At 39.0% G+C, this 26,096-nt stretch overlaps 2 protein-coding genes across 6 annotated transcripts; one reads left to right on the top strand and one right to left on the bottom strand.

Moving 5' to 3' along the window:
- Positions 1–232: 232 nt before the first annotated feature.
- alkbh4 (alkB homolog 4, lysine demethylase) lies at positions 233–6,203 on the bottom strand. 4 transcript variants are annotated; one of them, XM_018091489.2, is made up of 3 exons: positions 6,114–6,203; positions 3,295–3,474; positions 233–3,061 (listed from the first exon to the last, which is right to left on the bottom strand). In XM_018091489.2, exons 2-3 carry the CDS (start codon positions 3,340–3,342, stop codon positions 2,423–2,425), a joined length of 687 nt encoding a protein of 228 aa, XP_017946978.1. In that variant the 5' UTR covers positions 3,343–3,474; positions 6,114–6,203; the 3' UTR covers positions 233–2,422. The 4 variants fall into 4 exon arrangements, with proteins under 4 accessions (XP_017946978.1, XP_002942310.1, XP_004911705.4 ...); XM_002942264.5 differs by lacking the exon at positions 6,114–6,203 and adding an exon at positions 5,940–6,066; XM_004911648.4 differs by lacking the exon at positions 6,114–6,203 and adding an exon at positions 5,981–6,063.
- lrwd1 (leucine-rich repeats and WD repeat domain containing 1) lies at positions 6,120–25,614 on the top strand. Of its 2 annotated transcripts, XM_031895679.1 has the most exons (16): positions 6,120–6,206; positions 7,344–7,486; positions 8,375–8,609; positions 8,875–8,994; positions 9,230–9,382; positions 10,133–10,237; positions 10,468–10,791; positions 11,601–11,730; positions 12,375–12,460; positions 12,715–12,922; positions 14,720–14,792; positions 15,157–15,297; positions 15,986–16,089; positions 17,273–17,434; positions 22,046–22,164; positions 25,162–25,614. In XM_031895679.1, the coding sequence occupies exons 2-16, from the start codon at positions 7,407–7,409 to the stop codon at positions 25,300–25,302; spliced, it is 2,181 nt and encodes a 726-aa protein (XP_031751539.1). In that variant the 5' UTR covers positions 6,120–6,206; positions 7,344–7,406; the 3' UTR covers positions 25,303–25,614. The 2 variants fall into 2 exon arrangements, with proteins under 2 accessions (XP_031751539.1, NP_001120130.1); NM_001126658.1 differs by lacking the exon at positions 10,133–10,237 and having other exon boundaries at positions 6,184–6,206.
- Positions 25,615–26,096: the final 482 nt, after the last annotated feature.

The following is a 26,096-nucleotide window of genomic DNA, read 5'->3' as shown; positions in this document are numbered from 1 at the left end:
CCCCAGGGTAAAATGACAAAATATAATGTGCCCAACAGGGAACATGGAGGGAAACAAGGAGACATGGAACCTGTGGCCTTGGGCAAGCTGCTACATCATCATGTACCTTGGGCCAAATTTTTAAGCTGTACACTCCACAGGAAAGGACCATTTGTGCCTAAAAATGTAAGATTTCAGTGTACTCCACTGTGTGTTAGAGAAGAGGTAGAAATGCAGATCAGTAATATGCAAGTTTGGCTTTTATATGCATAGATTTATTACGTAATAAAACGTATACATTCATTAAAATCAATATGCTGCCAGAGACATTAAAGCAGTGGTTTTCAGTTATTCATTGAGGATTAACATTTGAGCATGGCCCCTATTCATCCCAAACTTCGCTCTGACAGTCCTTCAAGATGGGTTTCTAGAAGTATATTGTAAATAAGTCCCCAACTGCAGTTTGGAAGCAAATACATTAGAGGGGCATTCTCTCTTTTATTATAAAGAATTCCCCTCATCGCCAGTGAGAAGCACAACATAAGTTAGCATTCAAGTAAGAACAGTACATGAAATGGCATCTCAATGAGCAGAGGTAGCACTGAGTTGGTAGGGAATGATATTGGTTTGCTTCTGATAAAAGATATTTGGAAAGGCTCAATATAATGCAAATGCAGCCCCATGATAACTGCCTACTTTACAATGAACCACAGGCAGGGTCAGAACAAGGGGTAGGCAAAAGAGGCACCTGCCTAGAGCGCAATGATGGGGGGGTGGTGCCAAGCAGGTAACCTCTACTGCCTACACCTAACCCACACTCCCTTGTCATTGCCCCCATCACTTGTCATTACGCAGCAAGGGCAATGACTCCCTCCCCCGCAACAGCATAGTGCATGCATTCACATACGCATGGGATGTGGCCGACTGGGTTGCCTAGGGTGCCCGGTCGGCTTGACTCACCCCTGATAAAATGTAGCACAATAGTAAACTGAGGCCCCTGCACTCCATTTTGGAGCACAGGGACCTGCAGACTGCTCTTTGATGTAGTGCAGCCCGCGTTAGATTCAAAAGGGGTGGCCGGGGGAGGAAATCAGGCGTCATTCTAAGGCGCAAGGTAAGAGCGGCAGTACAAGCAGTCTGCATTCGGGCTGGGCTGTGTATTCCCATCACTGTGTACTTCATCGAGCATCAGATTTTTTTTTATCCGGGGCTTAGTGCAGAACGTAGTATCAAGGGGGCGCAAGTGCTCTGTAGATGAGCACTAAGTCCCTTATAGTGATCTTACAACCCCCGGGGTCTTAAATGACCCCTATAATTCTGCCACATTCTGCACACAGGGAGATAAGTTGCCCACTGTTAAATTTATGCTTTAGAAGTTGATGTCAGACAGAAAGCAGGGCAAAGTTCAGACAGGCTGAAGACAAATATAAATAAATATAAAAAAACAAGCACTGACTGCTGGGATATTGGTGACACTGGACTGTAATGGGGGTCCAGGGGAGGAACAGAGGGTTTGTTAAAGGGATATTGACATAAATAAAAGTATCACTACCCCTTTAATTAACAAAATACCATTACATATTCATATTTGCTGCTCTGAAATATAATTGTCTTAAGAGAAAATGTCAGGCACTTTGGCACTATAGACATCTTAATTAAAATAAAAATTATTTGTTTTATAAATAATATAAAGAGGGGCAGATTAATCACCTGTTTTCTGTTGGCCAAACTGATTGCAGGAAAGGAAAAGTGTCTTTTTTTGCCATAAATAAAATGTTTGCCAGGTTTAAGGTGGTAAGTTTTTCATTCTTTGCCAAAACCCACTCATGAGGAAAAAATACTTTGTTTTAAAACATCATTGGGAAAAAAATAAAAGCAATTAATTGCAGAAAAAGTGATATTAGGAAGTCACTTTTCTGCATTGTGCCCAACAACAAACATCATACATCTTGGGAGGAGGTTAATTGTGGAGATCAAGACTGAATAGTGTATATATTCACCATGTTTTCTAGTTAATTGGTGCACAAATATTGCCCAAACACCAGCAGAACCTGGTTATCAGATCAGACACTCATGACAGTTACTAGCCTTTGGCTAGGTGGTGCACTAGCCAAATATTGATTGAACTGGAAATAAAATCCAATCAGCCAAAGAACACATGGGGCACAAAGTTAATTTCCCAAGATGAGAATTCTGAATTTTCAATGATCCAGTGACTGCAATGATTCAATATGTCCAAAAGGCTAATCAATCATATTAAAGAAATTCCGACAACCATATGAATGGGCAGATTGAAAATGTATCCATATCAACAGAGCCACCGCCTGATCAGCCATATATGCTTATGTTAAAAATGTATAATTTCAATGTAAATGTTATGACAAAGCCCCAGTGAAACAACTGAATGCAAATAGCATAAAACATTTAGACAACAATTCCCAGTTTATATTGGTTTCCCCTGGAAGCTAAGAGCTATATTCACTAACATTTCCCCGAGTTTTTCTTTCTTTCCACCCAAGCTGAACTCTTTTGACAGTTCCCTAAAAGTGCTACAAACTCGCCGGTGCTCTATGTTTTCACGATGAATGGCATGTTTCCATTTGTATCGGGCATCTCCGTATAAAACCACCAAAGACCTTCGTGGTAAACGTATGGCTACTTCCACATCGCAGTAGGGAACATGCTTGGCCTGAGATTTACTATATCCTGGATTCTGTGTATGGTTCATATCACTAGCATTGTTACCATCTGAACTGGTTGAATTTAGTTCCGATCCTTCCTGTAGAACCGGCATCAGTTGAAGGCTACTTACATCATCGCTTGTCATGGTGAACACAGTATCAGAAAGAAGATTTAGGCTAACCAGACGTTCACCCCAAAGCCAAGAGTCATCAAAGTGTGGATCAATGGACGAGCCTCTCTCTGAATGGTAATCCAGATTGCACTGTTCAACAGGCAGGAATCCTTCAAGGACAGTGTGCTGCTTCATCCTTTCCCAAATCACTTGGCTAACATTAGGAAGACCTGAGAAATTACCAACTCTTAGCTTCTGTTTCTTGAAGTTCACCTTTGGACCAAAGTCCTTTAAGCAGAAGAATACAGATAATGCAATTAAAAGTAATTTATTTCTGAATTATCAGAAAATTGATTCCACAGCTCTAATGGATGATGGGGCTCGTGTGCTAAAAGTGGCCACATTTGCATTAGTGCATTAATCTATAGCACCCAATCATCAGTTTACTTCGTATAGAAAAAAAGCAAATCTGCTAAAATCTGTAAAATCAAACAACGTCCAGTATGTGCAAAATATTTTACCTGCTTCCTTCGTCCAGACTGCGAAAGCCGCCACTCTTCTTGATCCATAAAATTTACCAAGTGTTGTTCCTCATCCTCCGTCACAAAGTCTTGTATCAGATACACACCTGGGAAATGAAACCAGCAGCCATCAAGTCCCTTTGCTATGCCTTCTAATGGACTGTATATGAAAGGTAATTTCTGCAGAATAAACAAAATATGTTAAGAGGTAACAATAACTCAGTGGTTAATTTTGCCTTAATATCCATTTGTTTCCCATGAATAAAATATGAAGGTGTATATTACATGGTCATACAGCTGATGCAGCAAATATGGCAATATCTACTCATACATATCAACAGAAGACCAAACAGAAACAAACTATCAGAAAGTTATATGCCCACAGCAAGCCTTGTATGCTGCTTAAATAGCATAAAGTACATTAAATATAAACTCTAAAGCATATGGCAGTGATGCCAGTGATCATTTGCCTGTGTCTGTATGACCTGCTATATTTACCAAGGAGCTCAGCATTTCCCCAGTAATCAATAAGAACAGTATCTGCCAGAATCTATAGAAGTGCTATCCATGGCTGATTTGGAGACCAATGGAATATGTTTTTTTTTATGAATGCAAGGTCTCCCATAACATTTGCTTGGAAAAGTGACGTATATCAGAAAAATCTCAGGTGACAAAAGTAGCAGTAACAATAAGTGCCTTGACTGTTAAGATCTGCAATATAATTGAATTATTTGGAATAATAATGAAGACTGGTTGTAGACTGCACACATTTCCAGTGTATGTTTGCCTATGTGTAGGGTATACAAACAATAGACAGTAAATGCAGTTATCAACAAAGAACAAAGAAGTAAAATGCTAGTCCCAAAATAGTGTGAAAATCACAACAGGGGGTGAAAAATGATATATTCTATTCAAAAGAACCAATGAGCCAGACTTCATGGAGCCAAACTGGTCAGAGACTACACATGAATATATTTGTTACCCAAATCATTCATTTGTAAACCACAGTACAAAGCTTTCTATGCATATTCAACCACACCCAGGAAGTACCCAGGTGCATAGTTTCCTAAGCTACCCATAAATGTGCAACAGGAAGGGCAAGAAAAATTAAATTTCTCCATAGTATGATGGCTGATTGCACCCGTAACAAAATGACCCTCCAGTACCATTTGCTGTACTGTGGATTTGGTGCTATTCTAACAAACAATTTCTGATACATTACTATGGGAAGCAGTGACCAATGAAGTGGGCATTTTCTCTCTCATGGCAGTAGTACTAAAGCCTGACATAAGCCTAATATTCTTTGGGGGAGACAGTGGGTCTGGGATAGCCGATGTGCTACTGCAACATGATGACAAAGCACTTTAAGGCACTTGTGACTTTGCACTGGATAGAAAATGTAACCCAACGTGCAAATTACAGGGCACAAGGGACCAATGTACTTAAACTACTCCTCCCTTGGTGCTCTTCCCTTATGCATCCTTGCAGCACTGGGGCCATGAGATCTATTTTATGTGCAAGGTAAAGGTGTTTAAGGGACTCCTAGGTTCAAATAATTATCCTCCAGTATATTGTGCATCAGGGCCCAGGCAGCAGTGCATTCTGGACAAGAAGCAATTAATTTCAATAATTTCCCCTGCAGGGGCCGGATGTGAATTCTAGGTGGGTAAGATGCAGAAAACATGGTGCTTTGCTCCTGCTTTGTCGTCGGTATGTATTTCAGGGGCAGTAAGCTTTATTTTGCCCTGATCATAGTGATAACAAAGGCAACCCTGATACCACCTACCACAGAGAATCAAGAAACCAAACATGTATATTGCACTAGGAAGACATCTCCAGATGCTTTTTCTCTGTGCTTTATTATAATGAGATCATTTAAAGTTCTATTGTATAGGAGGGGGTGGGAATCCATGACTAGCTCTGCATTTACTCTGCATTGTTGTTTCAGTAACACCATGTTTTTGAATAGATGTGCATACAGAATCTACATTTTAATTAAAGCACATTTGCAAAGTACATATTGTATACTAACTGGAGTGATTGGTTTAATTAAACTGGTTTAATGAAAAAGTAAAACTAAATTTCAGTTTAACATTATTTTCATCCATGAACTGTACCACATGACTATCTACACAAGTGCCACACTGATATACTCTCAGCACTTGAATTGTTTGCCCTCACCTGCCCAAGGGGATGCAATTGTGTTTTGATAAATGCAGTGTGGCTATTTCTTGTGTTGCACTACCTTTATAACAAATTACCACAACTGAATTGTTTAAACTTTGCAGGATTAACCCAAAGCTGGCCCAGTGGAGCTGACCTGCTGGTTCTCACTTCTGAAACAATGTAGCCATGGCAGCTGATTAACAAACCTGACTTCTGCTACAATGTTTCAAGAGTCACAGCCAGAGTACAGAAAGGGATAAACACATTGCATTTGTATCACAAATTAACTCCACCATTTTTAAAGCATACATATTGCTAAGATGCAATTCACTGTCCTATATAAGCCAATATCTAATTAAGACAACTGACGGCGAACTTGCTGCTGCCTTGTTACTATTCCCACCAACCAATAGCCAGAGGCGTCTCATCGCAAAGCAAGCAGGTCGGACAACGTGGTCACATCCCCAGTTGCTAAGTACCTTATGAAGCCCCTTAGGTGCCCCCGTTGCCCCACGCTCACACAATAAACAGGACCGGATCCCTTTACACCCACAGCCCTTCCAGGCATCGCAAACAACCTCGGCCATAGGCGACTAAACACACTAAAACACAGCAATTGCATCTATTAGCAACTTCCGGGTAATAGTACCAACCCCGGAAGTGATGTCATGCTAGCGGGAGATAGAAGTTCGAAGGAAAAAGTAGCCGCTGCATGAGAGTTCCCCGGGAGTGGAAGCCAGCAGGAAGTAAGTGTCCCGCTATTTAGCGCTGTATTACTTGCCTATTCGGCATTATAGGCTTCACTTTGCAATATGTGGTGGGGCTATTTAAAGGGCAATGCTCTTTTCTGGGTACATTCTAGTAGCAAAAGGATTGGTCGCTTAAACACATAAAAGCTAATTGTATGTATATCTTGTATATCTTTATTTATAAAGCGCTACTTATGTACGCAGCGCTGTACAGTAGAATACATTAATATAAACGGGATTATTAAGATAATAATAGATAAATACAAAGTACAACAATAAATACAGATAGATACAAGATAAATACAGTTGCAATAAGTTAAGAGTCAAAGACACAAGAGGATGGAGGTCCCTGCCCCGTAGAGCTTACAATCTATATGGGAGGGTAACTAACAGACACAAATAGGCAAATATAAGTGCTGTAGGTCACAATGGGTGACACTACAATATAGGTGCTAGTTCCCAGATCAGGTGCTGGGTGAGTGCTCCAAAAGGTAGTCTTTAAGTTTAGTTTTAAAAATATATATTTATCTGGCATTTACAGCCATTGATTTTTTCCTCCGTGTCTAGAAGTGACTATCATATCAATACTGTATGGGCATAAACAGTCATAGGCATCACAGGCACAGAAGTGTCTCTCACTTCTAGGAAAAGTGTTATTTTTGATGTTTTGCTTTGGTGGGGAAGGATACATCCTTGCAACTGTGGCTTTGATATTAGGGCAGGTCATTATGCAGAGGACTTATCTGCTGACTGGTAATCTGTTTTACTAGTTGTTTTATTTTTTGTTCTGTGCAAGAAATAAAAATCATAGATATTCCTTAATTAAAGGAGACCAAAAGGTATAAACACTGGGCTAGGTGCTAAAATGTTTGCCCCCCCCCCATCCCCGTTGATAATAATCACCTGATACCTGGGACCAGTGCTCATGTTGGGTAAAAGCAGCATTGGTCCAGGGTATTTTTGTAGAAGTTTATGGTTACCATCTTGTTTGGCTTCTTCCTTCTTTTTTTCCATTTTAGTCTAGGCAGGTGCATGCGCAGTAGAGTAAAAAATCAAAGATTGACACAAAAAGCTGGCCTTTTTACTCTAATACACATGCACTTACCCATCATATTCTTTTTAATCTTTACAAAGATATTAACACCTGAGAAGAGAAGACAAGTACATAGGTGTATGAAGAAGCAACAGTAATTCAAAATGAGCAAAATTACTGCTGACGTCCTGCTGAAGGAAGGGCTTCCTAAATCCATTCATCTAAAAGATCTGAAAAAACTGAAGTAAGTTTTTCTGATTCTGTGTCATGAGCTTAAACAATATAAATTGATGGTAATTTATATGCATGGCTTTCAGTAATTTTGCCTACAGTTATAAAGGAATTTCAAGCAAACAACGTTACCAAATAAATGAAAAAGTGCTGGGCAAAATAGCTATACTTTTTATTTTACTCCAGTTTTTTGTCTAGGTATTTCCTCTTTACCTGCTGGATTAGTAGTTGTGTGTTGGGACCTGTTATCCAGAATTCTTGGGACCCAGGGCTTTCTGGATAAGGGATCTTTCCGTAATTTGGATCTCCATACCTTAAGTCTACTAAAAAATCATTAAAACATCATTTAAACCAAATAGGATTGTTTAACCTCCAATAAGGATTAATTATATCTTAGTTGGGATCAAGTACAAGGTGCTGTTTTATTATTACAGAGAAAAAGGAAATTATTTTTAAACTTTTTGATTATTTTCTTATAATGAAGTCTATGGGAGATAGCCTTTCTGTAATTTGGAACTTTCTGGATAACAGATCCCATACCTGTGTGTGTGTGTGTGTGTGTATATGTATATATATATATATATATATATATATATATATATATATATATATATATATATATATATATATATATTGCAAAGCTGATAAAAGCGAGGAAGATAACCATGGAATGATCAACACGTTGATCAACACGGATTTTGTTTAATAAATCTTATTGCATGTAATCTTGATGAGTGCAGTACTCTGTCCTGCTATTATATGAACTTTATTTTACCTGCATGCAGGCAATCTGTTGGGGGAGCTTATCCTTAGCCCAAGCCCTAATGAAAATCCATCCATGAAATTGTAGCGTGTTTATGGTAAAATATATTTTATTCTCTGTGATTTTTATTTCTTCTAGTTTATCCAAGATGCATTTAGAAATGAAAGATATTGACCCAAAACTATTTTCACAAATGGTAAATCTTGATGAACTGGATATTTCCCACAACACTCTTTCTGAACTTCCTGACAATCTTGGTCTCCATAATTTAAGAATTCTAAACTTTGCTGACAATCATGTTGAAGATGTTACTGTGTTAAAGCAGTTTCCAAACCTGGAGGAGGTTATATATGAAGATAATATATACTTAACGGTAAGTTATTTCCAACTGTAGTAGCCTTGTGCAAAAACTCTGGTTGCTTCTGCTTTGCTTAATAAGGTACAAGGCACAGGAGACAATGTAGCCTGAAATTAATTTCCTGAGGAGGGGTTACTTCCATTTGTGGGAAACCTAATAACCTTGAATTAAATGTAAAATAAATAAATAAAAATGTACTGGTTTTATGATTTAAATATGAGAATGCTGCTAATCATAATTTAAAGGTAACACAGGGATGTGTTTTGGTTATCAATTTTAGGTCAGCGATAATTACAAGGTATTTTGTCTTCTACCTAAACTCAGAAGGCTGAATAATAAGGACATAACATCATTAGCAAATCATGTTCGGTTTGTGAATCACAGGGAGTTAAGCAACAGGGTAAGTATTTATGTTTGTGTAGTTTTATTTATAAAGCTCTGCAAGGATACCCAGTGCGATACAATCTTACAAGGCTCTGGCACTTCATATGCTATGTCAAGTCTTTCTTCATCCTATTTTTAATTAATTTTTTCACTCAGTCAGTGACTGTCCTAGAGATGAAAAATGTAGTATGGTATGCTTTCTCATTCCTTAGTTCCTGCTCATCTCTTTATGTATATAAATCTGTTTGCAGGTTGAGGCACACTGGGACAGTAAGTTCAAAGACAATCTCCCTGACAAGCCTTCATCACAGAAGATCAATGCTGTGGCTAAAGATTTTATAAAGTCTGTAGTGAATAATATCAAATATGGACCAAGTTCTCTGAAAGAATTTGTGAGGTGGAAAGTAAGTGCTTTACAAATAACTGCATCAAGTTTTTTTCACTGCACCATGAAATGATTATATATTGGCTGCACTTTCATGTAGACCAGGCTAAAACACTATAGAGTAACCAAAAATGTACCTAGTCCAAAACACTCATGCAACTGAATGAATCGGCACTAGATAGCTATCAATTTTGTGTAGTTAAAACAAAGAAAAAAAAATACTCTGGTGGCAAAAGATACGCAGTGTTTCATTTCCAAAGTTGCAATAAAGTGCATTGCCTGTGGCAAAATATAAGCAGAGGTTTGTTATCCAAAGTTACCTGAAATTTCCTCAAGAGCAAATGGCACGACTTTGCTGCGTATGTTTTGCCACTGGTGATTCACTTTAGTGATGGTGGGAAAGCATTTAGGGGAGATTTGTTGTCTGATGGTGGGAAAGCATTCAGGGGAGATTTGTTGTCTGTGTTAGCCCAGATTTAACCGCGGGTGACAAATCTGGCTGTGTGCCATCACCCTAAATATATTGACTGAAATAAATGCTAAAGTTTCTCCAATGCAGGCACAAATTACAAGGCTATGACTTGAATACAGTATTAATGGAGGCAATTTTAAAGTGTTGGTAGTTCAAACCACGACACTATATGCTGGTTTTACAGGTGGGGTAAAACAAAGGGGTGCAAAAATACTAAACCCGAATCCTGGATTTGATGCTTGCCTCACTGTAGATTGCAGTTTCACAATATTTTTCTTGTTTTTAATTTTAAAATAGGTGGAAATCATAGCAAGACAACTAATCTCCTCCCTGTCTAATAACCAGAAGATTGACACTCATTCTCTTCTACAGACAACAAATGAAGATACTATGAGTGAGCAAGTAAGTATTTTTTTAGCATACTGTTTCACTATTTTTGGCTAGTTCATTTTAGATAGTTTCCACTTTTTTAAAGCTGTTTAATGTTGAAGTAGATTTAATTAATGTAATTACAATTATTTGTAATACAAAGCATCACCTTTTATGTAAAAAAAAAAAAAATGTAAAGCAAATTGTAGAGCATTGAGTTTTGAGTTTTTTGTATAGCTTTTTTTTTTTTTTCCTTTTGTAAGGCACTTGGATGTTCTGGTAAAAAACGTGATAGTGCAGATGATTGCACAGAGGGATCTCCTACCAAGAGAACCCGAATCCAACATGAATTGCAGTCAATACCTTTGTCACCCCGAAAGTCAAACAGACTGCAGAACAGCCCATTGTCTTTGACACCAATCAAGCGTAAACAAGAGACCAGCACACAGGGAACCCCAAGTAAATCTACAGAGACTAAGTCTCCTAAAGTAGCTTTGAAATCCACACCATCTAAAAAACAAAGTAATGAAAGCAGTGCCAAGATTAATGGGAAACAAAAGCTTTCATTGACACCAAAAATTATCCAGGTAAGTGCTTGTGCCCAAACCCCCTTTTAAGCCATTTATTTTAATAATATATTAATATGTATATATATACTGTGTGTATATATATATATATATATATAATATATATGTAATATATACATAAGTCATTATTAAACCACCACGGGCCTCAGACGTGACGGTAGCTCCTGGGTTCACACCACACCATGGGGCTCATTTATCAAAGTACGATAGCTTCCGAATACAAAAAATACGTTTTTTTTAAGTTTTCGTACTGTGCATATTTTTTGCGACTTTTTAGTTAATTTGCGCAACTTTTTTGTACTTTGCATGCCGAGTACAAAAATTTCCAATTCATTCAAGCTTCGGTATCATGACTTTCCTTGGGCCAGGTTGGAGTTGCAGTGTGCCATTGGGTTTTATGGGAGGCTTCCAAAAACATGCACAGAAGGATCAAAGTCAGATACGAAAATTTTGTGACTTTCGGATCGCCAATATGATATGCGATCATCACAAGTTATCGTATCTAATCTGAATTTTACCCATTTTGGAATTCAAACTCGTACTTTGATGAATCAGCCCCGATGTGTCAGTAGCTGAAACAGCACTCAAAAAAATTTTTTAAAAAAAGTGCACAGAGCACATTTGGATACAAGCACCTTTAATGAAAGTGTAAATGAGCCCTCATATCTAGGAACACAGTATTTCTCCCTTTGAAGGTGATACCAAACAAATGTTTGAGCAATCATGAATTCCTTTGGTGGATAAGGTTCCATTCTTTTTATTGATTGCTGTCAAGGTGCAAATTACAACATATTTTTACTTTATTTTAGAAAGCACTTGACAACATTGAACCCCTCCACTTCCTTCAGTGCCACAGTAAAAACAACAGCTGTGAGGATTTCAAGACCCAGCTATGGGCTTGTGCGTTTGAGCCTATTTTGGACTCCAGTTCCCCGAAAGGTAGGAAATTGCAATGCCAGCAGTAATTGTTTAGCCTCCTTTACAATAGTCAATGGGGGTCATTTATCAACACTGGGCAAAGCTTACATAGAAGCTATCACAGGTTGTAATGCTGTTTCGGAACTTAAATATCTTGCGCTAATTTACTACAGCTAGACTGATTTCTAAAAGATGTGTATAACTTTTTATACAAGTGTTTGCAGCATCTAAAAGGTGCAATATAGTAAGTGATAGAAGCACAGAAACTTTATTACTGATTACTGCCAAATACAGCCTGACCAGGCAGTCACAAAATATCTAATATTTTTGTATCTTTGCTGCATCTGAAGAACTGCTTTTTTTTTTTAGTGTAGCTGTGTGTGTTGTTCAAATTTTGCTTGCATGTTTGGCCAATTAGAAGTTATAGTATGACCAAATTATAAAAGTGATTATCTGTGTCAACTAGGTATTGCTGCCCATTTTGTCTTCTATCTGCTAATGGATTAACTTTGTTTTATCAACTACTGATACTAACACAGCTATTTTGTACACTAAAACTTTTTATGACTGTATTTGTTTTGAAAAGACTACCCCCCCCCCCCATCCTTTTAATAATAGACTTCTGTTGTGATTTAATGATGTTTGCTTAATACTTCATCCCTTAGCTGTAGCAACCTGTGGTGGGGACTCTGTCTGTATCATTGACTGTGAAACTGGAAAAGTTATGAAAAAATACAAAGTGACAGGAGAGGTAAGTTTATTTTCCCTAAAACTTACAAACCAGGGATGCTATTTAAAATCTTCCCAGGCATTTCCTGTTTAACACCCAAATAATCAATAAAAGCATTAGTCCACATTAATATCTTGTTTGAGCCTTCCAAATTCAATTACATATATTATTCAGTTACACATGCAATTCATTTCTATTGACCGTTGATCAGAAGAATTTTTATGCTGGAGAAAGTATGTAATTTTTACTTTATTTTTTTAACTTTGATATCTTAGGAATTTTTCACATTGGTTTGGACTACATTAACTATGATAGGCAAAGATGAGCAAAAGCGAAAGATCAATGTATTGGCAGCTGGTGGAAAACATGGAGTTGTAAGAATAATCCATGCCAAAGTCAGCTTATGCTATGGTGAAATAAAGGCACATAAAAAGGCAATATCGATCATGTGTTTTAGCCCAAAGCAGGACACCTTCCTTTTCAGTAAGTTCCCAATCTTGAGGTTATATTTTTCATGAAATTGTCAACAAATTTCTTTCTTTATATGAATGATGTGTGCATATTGTGACATGCTTGACTGCCTGTGCACGTAATTTTGGGGGAATTAGCAATGGTAGGCAGGCATGCAAAGGATCTGGATCAGAGACAGGGACACCATGTCTTTAGGCAAAACACAGGTTTATTTAGGGCAAATTCTTCCCAACATAAATCTTAAAGGAACACAGTTCATCAACATACAGTTCATGGATATGGTTTGTCCCTTCTTCAGGGCTCTCACCTTCCAAGGTTACTTCCACACTCTTGAACCTTTACAGGGTTTCTCATCCACCTGGTCACAACTCCCTCTGCTCCTTTCAGTGGCAGGAGGCACCCCAGCTCCTCTGGGAGTTCCTGACACAGGCAGGCAACCTTCCTGCCCTGTGCCCCACTCTGAGAGTGACCTTTACTGAGTCTAGAACCAACTTCAACTCAAACCCCTGTGTAATCACACAGCCCTTTTATTTGCTGCTCACCTGCAGCCTAATCAGGCAGCTCCCTACAGCTGGCCAACTGAAAACAATAACTGGAGTTTGGAATGGAGGGTCTATCCTGCTCTCCCTCCATTCACTCCAGGGAGCTATTAATTTGGCTTTTCCTAAGCCAGTAACTTAAACACAGCATCACCTGCTGCAAAAGCAGGCATTTTACCCAGTGCTACTTGTATCCCACCTTTTACACTGTTGGAAATACACCAAATAATCTTTTTTTTATTGCATCTCTCACAATATTTTTATTTATTTAGTACTGCTAGTATTTGCAGTAGTTTCTTATAATGCAATCTCATGGCCATACATAAATTTTAGCTTATCACGCTGGTCACACTATAGGACCATCATTTATTGCCCTATTTAGTGTCTTTTGCAACTGAAGCTTTTGATCCCTTTTCCCCTAAAAATATAGTAACACAAAACAAAATTATAAAGGTGACCCACACGAGTATAAATAGAATGGTTTTTGTTTGTTTTTACACCCTTCGCAAGCAGTTAGGAAACACCACAATGATTACAGGTATAGGAATTTATAGGTATTTCGTTGATTGACTATACACTAGTGTCAGTAGTACTTGGGTCATTTTGCAGTAATTTGATGACAGTCCTGGGTTTGACTGTTTTATGTAAATAATGTTGTACTCATCATGTCGGACATAATTGCTAAGCAAATTTAATGTTTGGACATTTTCCCCAAATATATTACGGTGAAATTAGGTATTTACCACTTTTAATTTGTGAAGTTACCTGTTTATATAATACTGTGTACAATAATCTGCAAAGACTATAATTGGCAGAGTCTAGATACATAAAGAGAACAAACTGGGGCTCATTTATAAACACTGGGCATATTTGCACCTTGCCAATAATCCATAGCAACCAGCCAATGGTTAGATTTTTTTCCAGCCAGCTGCAGGTTGAACACTAAAAGCTATTATTTGATTGGTTGCCATGAGTTACTGCCCAGGTACAAATTTGCCCTTGTGTTTTTAAATGACTCACCACCCCACCACTGCGTCAGTGGATGAATACTGGATAAATCTGCAGTAGTCCTCATTTTGTCAGGACATAATTGGTAAATAATATGTGCATACCTGCTGCTTATTATGGCCTCTTTACCTACCCATACTATTTCCTTTTGTCCTCTGTGCTTCACAGATAATCTTTTACCCAATATGTTTTCTTTGTTCCAGAATGGTTAATGTAATATGTTTACTTTTTTTTTTTTTTTTTTTTAAACCCGCCCCTTCAGCTGGATCATATGATAAGCGAATCATCTTATGGGATATCGGTGTTCCAGATTGTGACTACAACTTTAGACCTAGGTATGGCTCCAAACTAATTTTACAGGACTTAATAGCCCACACCACTTGCACACAACCTTTACTTCCAGGATCATTGTATGATAATGAACACCCCACATTTTCTATTCCTTTATATTACCTGTTAGTATCTTATAAGATAGATCAACTTAAAACTTGCTTAGAGGAAGTCTATTTTATTATTATTTATATAGTGCTATTGTCTCTTACAGTGTTACAGCTAACCTTAATTTGTAGTCTGTTTAGAAAATTTGCTTAGAATTACATTTCTTTTATTTACTTGAGTTTAGACCTCTTAACATTTCTGTTAGATGAAGTTAAAAAACAAAAACAAAGATGTAGAATCCACATGTATCTAATTTTCTAGTCAGTTGCTGACACTGGACACTACGTCAGTTCCTCTAAGAATGTGTCTGGTTCCTTCTTGTCCTGATGAGTTCTTGGTGGCTGCCTGCGAAGATGGATGCTTTGCCTGGGATATCAGACTAGACAAGAAACAAGGAAGACGGTAATTTTTTGGTGAACCTGTAATGCTTTTGTTTTATAGTTACATTTACATAAATCTAAGAGTACAAAAAATATCAAAAGTTGTCCAAGGGTTTGTCTATCTCTGTGTCCTGAAGAGGCTTTAATATAATTAAGTAGGATGGATAAAAATGTTAAGCTGAAGTATCAGCATCTTTTAGTATTTCCCCGTAATTGTTGCAATTTTCTTGTTAGCCTTAGCAGATGTTACATGGTATATAGTTGTTTATATAACATAGTACTGCCCAGCTTTTTCCATGCTGGGGCCAAAAATACCCTATTTCAGAGACCGGGATTATAGAAATCATTGCAGGAGCAACATGTGGCCCCCGGGTATCAAATTGGACAGCCCTTAAAGAAGTTAATTTTTTTAGTGTGCTCTCTACCCACCCAAAACCAGTAGTTTATTTTCATATAGCTTATTTACTCCTGGCTCCATACCAGGCAGTGGAGAGTAGTAGACCTCTGACATTATGGTGTCATTGAGCTATAAATGTCCTGACTAAGCTATATATGTAATGAGCTTCTCTTGTGATAATTACTTAGAAATAACTGCTGTAGTAATTTCATTGTAATTTTTGTTGGAGTTTTAAAAAGGAAGCACATGCTGTAGAACACTGTATTTCACAAAGGATATATTTTTAATTTTTTTATTATTTCTATGCTTACAGGTCATATGAAGTAGAACTCAATTTTCCAATATACAAAGAAGAAAGAAAGGATAACGACTTTCATGTCATAGACAGCCTAGCTTTTCTAAATGAAGATATTATAGGTATGTTACATTTTTCATTTTCTACCTGTGAGCATCCATTTAGATATGAAAAGCAAATATTTCCTGCAGTTTAATGGGACTGTTAATCACCTTACTAATATTTTCTGCCTGAACTTTGGAACATTTACTGCTCAGTTTGTTTCCAAAAGTCTCCCACTCACCCAATGTCATTTTAAAGGCAACAAGCAAAAAAATGATTTCTAGTGGACTTCCTAACAGCCAAGTGGCATTTGCTTTGAGAATATGGACTCTTTTTAATGCTTTCATGCTTTTTTGTACATGAAATATGCAGAACTTAGAAATTGTAAGTGAAATGCATTTGTAATTTTGAAAAGCTGCATCCAAAATTTTGTCAGAGAAATAGAAGCTTTAAGCTGTGTGCTTCCACTGTGCAGATTACTGCCATCAGCAGTGGGTGCATCAGCAGCCCTATAAGTACAAGGGACTACACCTCTCTATCACTACTTGAGATCTGTTACCTGCACTTATTTGTGTGTGTTGCTAGATTCGATATTTGACCACCCATGGGCCAGCTGGTTGCCCACTAATTATTTATAATAGTGACTGTTCCCCTTAAAAGGAGAAGGAAAAGCTATGTCACTTGGGGGTGGCAAAATGTTAGGCACCCCTAAGTGACTTAAATCGCTTACCTTGTACCCCGGGCTGGTGCCCCTGTTAGGAGAAAACAGCACCAGCCTGGGGTACCTGTAGCGAGCGTTTCCTTCTTCCGCGTTTCTTCTACGGCGAAATCCCTGAGCCAGCGCATGTGCAGTAGAGTGAAAAGCCAACTTTGTTGTTAAAGTTCGGCTTTTCACTCTAATGCGCAAGCGCGCCAATGTGGAAGGAGGAAGCGCTCGCTGCTACCTCGGGCTGGTGCTGTTCTCTCTTAACAGGGGCACCAGCCCGGGGTACAAGGTAAGCGATTAAAGTCACTTGGGGGTGCCTAACATTTTGGCACCCCCAAGTGACTTATCCTTTCATTCTCCTTTAAATAACAGCAAATTTCCTGTACAAAAGGCCGATAATAAGTTCTGTGTGTAGTGTCTCAGATCAAGCATTTTTGATTGTACATGTAATATTAAGGTATTTACGGTTAGAAATAAGTTATCCATATAACAAAATGCCTTTCTACCTTGTTCATCTGTATGTGAATCACTATCATCATTGTGTTTTTATCCAATAGCTTCAAAAAGTGTAATGCAAGGATCTATATACCTGTGGAGCTGGGAGAAGACTTTAAAGACCCGAAAAACTAAGAATGTTAAAAAACTGGATGCAGTCATTTTAGCTCAAATGAAATGGTCAAGCTCAGAAACACCATACCTTGTTCTTAGTACTTCTCCAGGTATTTGCCATATTATTTAATGGGCTGTTTTGCCCCATATTTTTCACTACCATAATATTTAGGGGCTGATTTACTTACCCACGAACGGGTCGAATGGAGTCCGATTGCGTTTTTTTCGTAATGATCGGTACTTTGCGATTTTTTCGGATTCTTTACGAATTTTTCGGATCCAATACGATTTTTGCGTAAAAACGCGAGTTTTCCTATCCATTACGAAAGTTGCGTAAAAAGTTGCGCATTTTGCGTAGCGTTAAAACTTACGCGAAAAGTTGCGCATTTTTCGCGTAAGTTTTAACGCTACGCAAAATGCGCAACTTTTTACGCAACTTTCGTAATGGATACGAAAAACTCGCGTTTTTACGCAAAAATCGTATTGGTAACGAAAAATTCGTACAGAATCCGAAAAAATCGCAAAACATACGAAAAAGTCGCAAAATGTTCATTTTCAAGTCGGAACTTTTCCAATTCGGGTCGGATTCGTGGGTTAGTAAATCAGCCCCTTAGACTGGCTTTCTCAGGTTTGATCTGGAGGATTCACAGATATGAGCAGCACTGCTGAGACCAAACAAAAAGTTTGAAGAGTTCTGAAATTCTTGTGTTTCTTGCTTTTTGTTTTTCCATATATATAATATTATATATATATATATATATATATATATATATATATATATATATTATATACATACACTACTTAATATTAGTTGAAAAAAAATAATTTAAATTTCATTCCATTAACAATAACAACCCCATATGTATTGCCTAACACATTTCATGCTTACCCAGCACTTAATCATATGCTACAAGAGGGAAAATGCAAATACAAAGAAAATTATGTGAATCAAACCCCACCTACCCTTAATTAAAAACAGTCAATACAAATCATTACCCTCACAATGACACACAAGTCACACGTATAGATCTCTGCTATCATAGGCCACTAACCACTCCAAAATGCCTTTCCACTGGCAACAATAGGAATTACGGGTAGAAAACCCTTTGCATTGCTTTGGTTTTCTGAAGTCGAGCAAAGTTGCTTGCAGGAGGAAACTTTGCAAGGCTTTAGAATACCAAAGCGATGCAAAGGGCTTTTCACCGCCCACTTCTATTGGCGTCAGTGGAAAGCCATTTTGGAGTGGTTAGTCCACAAAACACAGAAAGAAAATCGCCAGCGCTCAGTCTAACCTACGCTGTAGTGTTCACCAGCTGCTAGAAACACTCTTGTGCCAGCGCTCTGTCTAACCCACATTCTGGAGTTGACCAGCTGCTAGAAACGATAAAAAGACATTATTTATACACAAAAAGAAAGAAAGATTTCCAGCGCTTAGTTTGCCTTTAAAATTAATTTTTACGAAAAATTAGGTGTTAGTACCACATTTTGGCCAAAATATTGAAGCTCACGTGCCACGTCAAGGCCCCTCATTGTACGTGAGTCCAACACTGCCTCTTAACATTGAGATGAAATGAAAATAAAGTCCCCCAGCAAACAATGTGAGTAGTAAGACCCTGTTGCACCTACCTTTAGCTCAAGGGAGCTTTTTAAGCCCCAGCTCATTAACATACACATGAAAGTAGTTCATTAGTTTAAAGGCTACATAGCAGCTAGAAGCAATATTTGGCTACAATTTGTACACAAAACACAGAAAGAAATCACCAGTGCTCAGTCTAACCCATGCTGTAGTGCTGACCAGCTGCTAGAAACACTCCTGTGCCAGCGCTCGGTCTAACCCACATTCTGGAGTTGACCAGCTGCTAGAAATGATAAAAAGCCATTATTTATACAGCGAAAGAAAGAGTGCCAGCGCTTAGTTTGCCTTTAAAAATAATTTTTACGAAAAATGAGGTGTTAGTACCACACTTCGGCCAAAATATTTTAGTACCATATTTTGGTCAAAATGTGGTACTAACCCCTCATTTTTCGTAAAAATTATTTTTAAAGGCAAACTGAGCACTGGCAATCTTTCTTTCTTTTTGGAGTGGTTCGTTGCCTGTGATAGCAGAGATCTATTGCAGGCAACTAAACTGCTCCGTGGGACATCAAATAAAATATCCAATACAAAGCAGAGCGGTGAATTATATCACAGAGAACTTTACATCAAAAGTAACAAAAACATATTTTACATTCTGTTAAAAAAAAAAGTTGTTTGTAGATTTAGATTAATTGCTAAATTTTATATTATGTTTTTATGCACTAATAGCTGTCAGGAGTAGAGATGTAGCGAACTGTTCGCTGGCGAACTAATTCGCGCGAACATCGGGTGTTCGCAAGTCCGCAAATTCACGAACTTTTGGAGATGTTCGCCATTTTGGGTTCGCCGCGGTTTTTTTTTGCGCCACGTTTGTTTGCCTCGGTTTTTTCCGCCGCGTTTTTTCGCTTCGGTTTTTCGCCTTTGCGTATACATAGGAATAGCTTGCGTTTTTTTTTTTTTGGCGTTTTTTTTACAAAGTATTTTTCAGATAAATTTTTGCCCTTGATCCCCCTCCTGCATGCCGCTGTCCAGGTCGTGGCACCCTTTAAACAACTTTAAAATCAGTTTTCTGGCCAGAAATGGCTTTTCTAGGTTTTAAAGTTCGCCTTCCCATTGAAGTCTATGGGGTTCGCAAAGTTCGCGAATATTTGCGAGTTTTGGCGAAAGTCCGCGAACGGGTTCGTGAACATTTTTGGCGATGTTCGCTACATCCCTAGTCAGGAGTCCTCCTGTATGCAAAAAAACAAAAATACCTTTGGCAAATCTGTGAAGCAGTGAGAAGTGGCACATTTTTGGGCCCCTGGCAGTTGGGGGCCTTTACACCAGGAGGCACCTTACCCTTATAGGTACTTTATACTGGTGGAAGCACTCCATCTTATGTGAATGGAACAATAGTTGGTGAACCTGTCCCTGCAAAGTAAGATGTTGCATCTGCACAGTGTATTTGTGCTCCCATAGACTCCCTTTACTTGGAAGCTATTCAGAAACCATATCTACATTATCAAAAGAATATAATGCTTCTATATGGGGCTGACTTTGCAAGTTGAGGAATGATAAATAGATGCATTGTGAGGATTTAGCTCTTTAGGTAGAAGCGGCAGCTCCTTTCACACACATAAGAGACAGGTACACAAGCTGAATTTTGGTGTAAGTTTATTTAACACAGCAGGCTTGACAGAAATCATACAGCTGATATGCCAAATACAATCAAAAAGTAGCAGTCTCGATGAACTGAAAACTGTCCTTCCCAGGGGACGCACACAGCCACACTTGGGCAGAATAAGCCAATATAGGTAAATGCAGGTTACAGTCACAGTCTTTTGGAGTATTCCTGTGCTTTCTCAGAAGCAGCTGCACTTCAGTCCCTCAGTCCTCCTCTGTGGATAAATATTCCTCTGGCTCTCAGAGGAAAACAGTTCCCAACAGGTCCCAAACAGGATAAGTCCCACAATGCAGCTCCAGTGTCTCACTTCTCTCCTAGGAGAAAGCAGCCCAGACACTACACTTGGAGCAATTTTTAACTACAGGTGAGGCTAATCAGCCCTCACAGCTGCACAGACCCTTAGGCTGATGCCATCATCCATAGAAATAACTTGGAAAGACGCGAAGCAAACCACACAATGCGGAAATACGCTAGAAAACGCCTTAGCACGGATTTTTCAAGCGTAGGCCGAAATACGCCAGTATTTGCAAAGCAAGCTATTCCTATGTATACGCAAAGGCAGCTGCCAGACCTAGCGGAAATACGCTGCGTTTTTTGCTATTTCGCACTATTAGCACCATGGAAACGGGATTTGCTTGCGTCACCAGTACTAGGCTGAAAAACACCATAGTCAGGGGCTGTGTGGCTTGTGCGGCGTTTTTAGGCAGAGAAAAAACGCAGCGGAAAAACGCCACATGTGGCATCAGCCTTAATTTCACAGCCTTCTGTGCTACTTCATAAAGGATTCTGGGAGGGATATACTTTCCTTCTATGATTTTCCCAACCATGCTACACCATATACATTTTTTTAAAAACATAGGGCTGATTCACTAAAGTGCGTTAAAACGTGCGCTATTTATAGCATGTGTTAAAAATGTTATTGCGTCCAATTTTTCGCGTCTTTCACGATTCACTAAAAGCATACTTGCGTTAATTTAGACGCGATGCTGCTTGCGTTATTTAAGTTGTGAAGACTATTTCTATGCGGTATTTCACGGAACGCGTGCTAATCAACGCATTGCGCACAAATAGTCGCCGCGTGCGAAAAGCCATACACGCCATTACTTTTGTAAAACTACTTTTATGAAAATGACCATTTCCCTGCAAACTGGAGGCTGCATCACTCTGGGGCCAACACAGACTTAAATAAATCCCACTGCAAAGTCCATATTGTGTTGCCAAAAGCTCATGAACTGTACTTTTCTATAATTACCGCCTGCCTCAAGTAGGTGTTATTTTTTGCACAGACAAATGCGATATTTAGCGCATCTAAGTGTTTGTGAATCATGCGTTAGTATTATTTCTGCTCGCTAATTAACGCATGCGATAATACTTAAGCAAATCGCGCATTTTTTTCCGCCTCAATTTTAACGCAAAAATACATGCAATAAAACTTATCGACCTTTAGTAAATCAACCCTCATGTCTTTTATTTTTTTTACAGAGAGATACTGTGTTTTTTGTGGTGATGAAGATGGAAAGATTTGGATATATGACCTTGATTCCTGCAAAGCAGACCTACAGAGAGGCAAATTATGCAGTGTTGTTAAAGAACCCACAAAGGTATTCACCTTATCTATGTAAAGCAATATTTGGTATTTAAGATACAGACACTAGTAATAGGTGGGTAATCCCTAAACCTGTGGGCCAGACATGTTTGTGCAGAGAAATTTGCCTTGGAGCAGGCAGTGGGCTGTTATTAAAGCAAGGCCCTTCCATGTTGATGACACACTCATACCAACCTCCTCCCTTCCAGTGACAATCCATGCCAACTCTTAGGGGCACATTTATGAAAGTACGAATGAGTCCGAATACAAATAATTTGTATTTTTTCTAATTTATAGAACTGTGCATATTTTCTGCGTTATTTTCGTTAATTTGTGCAACTTTTTCATACTTTGGGACAAAATTTATGCAACAAAATCGTATTTGTCATGCAGAGTATGAAAGTTTTGGATTCATTTAAGCTTCGGTATTGTGACTTTCCTTGGGCCAGGTTGGAGCTGCAGAGTGCCATTGAGCCCTATGGGAGACTTTCCTTGGGCCGGGTTGGAGCTGCAGAGTGCCATTGAGCCCTATGGGAGACTTTCCTTGGGCCAGGTTGGAGCTGCAGAGTGCCATTGAGCCCTATGGGAGACTTTCCTTGGGCCAGGTTGGAGCTGCAGAGTGCCATTGAGCCCTATGGGAGACTTTCCTTGGGCCGGGTTGGAGCTGCAGAGTGCCATTGAGCCCTATGGGAGACTTTCCTTGGGCCGGGTTGGAGCTGCAGAGTGCCATTGAGCCCTATGGGAGACTTTCCTTGGGCCAGGTTGGAGCTGCAGAGTGCCATTGAGCCCTATGGGAGACTTTCCTTGGGCCAGGTTGGAGCTGCAGAGTGCCATTGAGTCCTATGGGAGGCTTTCAAAATCATGCACAGAAAGATCAAAGTCAGAAAGGTTTTTCCGCCATTTACAATCGTTCGGATACAAAAATTTAATGACTTTCGGATCGTACCACGATATTATCATGGCTATTACGATTTTTTCGTAAGCATTTTCGTGACCTTTCCGATCATCAGAAATTATCGTATCGTAATTATCATATTTACCAATTTCGGCATTCGAACTCTTACTTTGATGAATCTGCCCCTTGTCATCAGAGGGGTCAGGGTAGGTGCAGGTTAAAAATTTGAAAAGGGCTTCTGGGAAAGAGCAGGCATCTTTAGTAAGCAGCAGGCTAGTGTCAGATGTGTGTTGGAAATTTTGAGATCCCTCCATAAGTGATCTGTTAAATGTTCTTACTATAGTACCTTAATAAGGTTTCCAAACAGTCACTGAAGAGTGATAACCTAGTTCAGTGCTGTCCAACTTCTGCGGTGCCGAGGGCCGGAATTTCTCTCGCATACATGGTGGAGGGCCACTAATGGAAGCACGTTTTGGCCACTCCCCCATTTTTAACCACACCCACTTCAAACCACACAAATTTTATCACAATGGTCGCTGCAGGGATATCAACCATCATTCATATGTTAAAGAATTACAGTATATTATGTCATATTAAGACACACCCTTAAATCCATATGCCTCCTCCTCCCCTGTGGATAGCACAGCAACCCCCAGCATATAATTACACACCTTAGGGACCATTTAATGGCTATTTCCAACTGCTAACAAACTCCCAGAACAAACCCCTGCCAGGTTCACCTCCCACAGGCAGCATAGGGCAGGCAGAGTATGGCACACACAGGCATAACTCTGCCTGTCCTATGCTGCCTGTGTGTGCCATACTCTGCCTGTCCTATGCTGCCTGTGGGTGCCATACCCTCCCTGCCCTATGCTGCCTGTGGGTGCCATACCCTCCCTGCCCTATGCTGCCTATGTGCCATACTCTGCCTACCCTATGCTGCCTATACACAGGCAGCATAGGCCAGGCAGTACATACAATGTCTGAGGTGTGAAGAGGTGAACAATGTGGGTGAATATAGCCTGAGGTGTGAACACTGCAGGGGGTGAACAATGCAAATATTAAAAGGTGTGAACAACACAGGGGATTACATTTTTAAACAATACAGAGGGATTACAGCCTGAATCTGAGGTGAGAACCATGCAGGGGGCCAGTTAATCTCAGTACCATTTAAAGCTAACACAAAGTTAAGCCATCAAAGCAGCCAGACAGGTGGGGGGCCACACAGAGGGGGGTCGAGGGCTGCATGTGGCCCGCGGGCCGCCAGTTGGACAGCACTGACCTAGTTTATTAAATCATTCTTGCTAAGCTGTTGTACCTCATTTCCCAGTTACCTCCTATGACTAAACACATTTTTCATTAGCATGGTTATGTTTTTTTACTTACACCCTAAAGACTTTAATTTCCAAAGAGCAAACACTTTAATTTATAAAGTTTTTTTTATTTTATTAAAAAGAAATTCACCTGGAAGCTGGCCAAAATAGTATACTTTCTGTAACTTAACAACCAGACCGTTGGCCCAACCCATGCATTCCCTAAAAAAGGCAAGTTATGTTAACAATTTCCCTCTTGTTTGTCTTATAACAAGAGAATATGCATATCTACATATCTACATACTTGATAAAGGATATGCTAGCCTGAAACGTGTAGTGTGGTACAAAACCAATAAAGTTAATTGCGGCATAGCTCTGCTTCCTCCATATTGTGTTTTGATTCACTACTATTGTGCTGGGACAGGAGCACAGGGGATTAAGCTTTAGAGGATCTATTTAAGCCATGACTGCTTGAACTGAAAACTCTGGTATTGAGAATATGTATAACTGTACAATAGTATCATGCTAAAACATAGGGAAATATTGCTTTAAAGTATTCAGTTATGACCCTATTTAGCTGCACTTCATTGTCATTGTGTTAGATAACACCCCCGTTCTATTTTTCTGGAAGGCAGTGTTTTGACCTGGAAGCCCAGGACAATGTGAGTTTAAGATCTAAAACAGTTAGGTCAGTAAAGCCTTAATAGTATAGTATCATTTTTCCGTTAGACATATATGGGGAAAAGATGGCATAATGCTATTATATAGAAGATGTCTAACAAATTCAATATTTTTCTGTTCATAGATTCTCAGTTGGCCAATACTTTTTTCTCCGAAAGAGAAGGTGGAAAAGACACTAATAAATGTGGTGACTGTGGACCCAACAATGGAATATTTAGTGGCTTTAACAGATATTAATATTGTTTCCATATGGAAAATAAAATAACTGATTTTTAGTATTAGGTGCACATGTTATGTGCACATTAGGTTCTTGTTATACGGATAGGGAAGAACATTACTTTTATTGTACAATATTTTAACATGTGAAAGAGTGTTGATTTTATACATTTTATAACTTTAATATGTGATATATGTAAAATAATGTACATGTTTTGCGCATATGTATTATTATTTTCACTTTCCTTTTTTTTATTAAGGAAAAGTTAAAATAATGGATTCCCTAATTTATATGCTGATTGCATCTTTAAAGGTTTGATATTTCAGAACTAAAGCTATCAATAAAGGGAAATCCAAATGATGTATAGTTTTCTTTTCTTGTTTCAGAACTGGGTAGATGGGTTGGTGCCTGTGTGTTTATGTATATATTTATTATTATTACTATTAGTAGTAATAGTAGTAGTATTGTATTATTATTATTTATATATTTTTAACCCTTTTACTGCCAACAACGTACGGCGTACGTTGTTACAGTAAAAGGCTTTATCTGCCAACAACCTGCACCGTACATTGTTTGGCAGATAAAGGTACTCTCTGCAGAAATGGCATGTGCGAGAGTTCTTAGCGATGACAGCCCCTGGGCAACGAGCCAGGGGGGCTGTCATGTCGGCCCTGCGACACGATCGTCACAGGGCTGACCCCCAAGCAGCAGACGCAATCGCGTCTGCTGCTTGGTCTTCACTTCCTCCTTCCTGTTTTCCCCCCCAAGCGCCGGCCCCGAATGAAGACTGCAGCAGGAGGACCAGGACTGCGATCCCTGCTTAAGGACAAGTAAGGTGGGGT

Source organism: Xenopus tropicalis, chromosome 2 (genome assembly GCF_000004195.4).
Source record: "Xenopus tropicalis strain Nigerian chromosome 2, UCB_Xtro_10.0, whole genome shotgun sequence".
NCBI classification, from domain to species: Eukaryota; Metazoa; Chordata; class Amphibia; order Anura; family Pipidae; genus Xenopus; species Xenopus tropicalis.
The sequence above is the reverse complement of the archived record's forward strand: the minus strand, read 5'-3'. Positions and strand labels throughout refer to the sequence as shown.

Excerpts from the sequence above, each read along its gene's own strand:
- alkbh4 (XM_002942264.5), bottom strand. The coding sequence starts at position 6,047 with ATGGCCGAGGTTGTTTGCGATGCCTGGAAGGGCTGTGGGTGTAAAGGG. Across the intron at positions 3,475-5,939 it reads CACCTAAGGGGCTTCATAAG|AAATTACCTTTCATATACAG; the intron begins GTACTTAGCAAC and ends TTTATTCTGCAG. Across the intron at positions 3,062-3,294 it reads AGTCTGGACGAAGGAAGCAG|GACTTTGGTCCAAAGGTGAA; the intron begins GTAAAATATTTT and ends TTCTGCTTAAAG.
- lrwd1 (XM_031895679.1), top strand. The coding sequence starts at position 7,407 with ATGAGCAAAATTACTGCTGACGTCCTGCTGAAGGAAGGGCTTCCTAAA. Across the intron at positions 8,995-9,229 it reads ACAGGGAGTTAAGCAACAGG|GTTGAGGCACACTGGGACAG; the intron begins GTAAGTATTTAT and ends ATCTGTTTGCAG. Across the intron at positions 12,461-12,714 it reads AATACAAAGTGACAGGAGAG|GAATTTTTCACATTGGTTTG; the intron begins GTAAGTTTATTT and ends TTGATATCTTAG.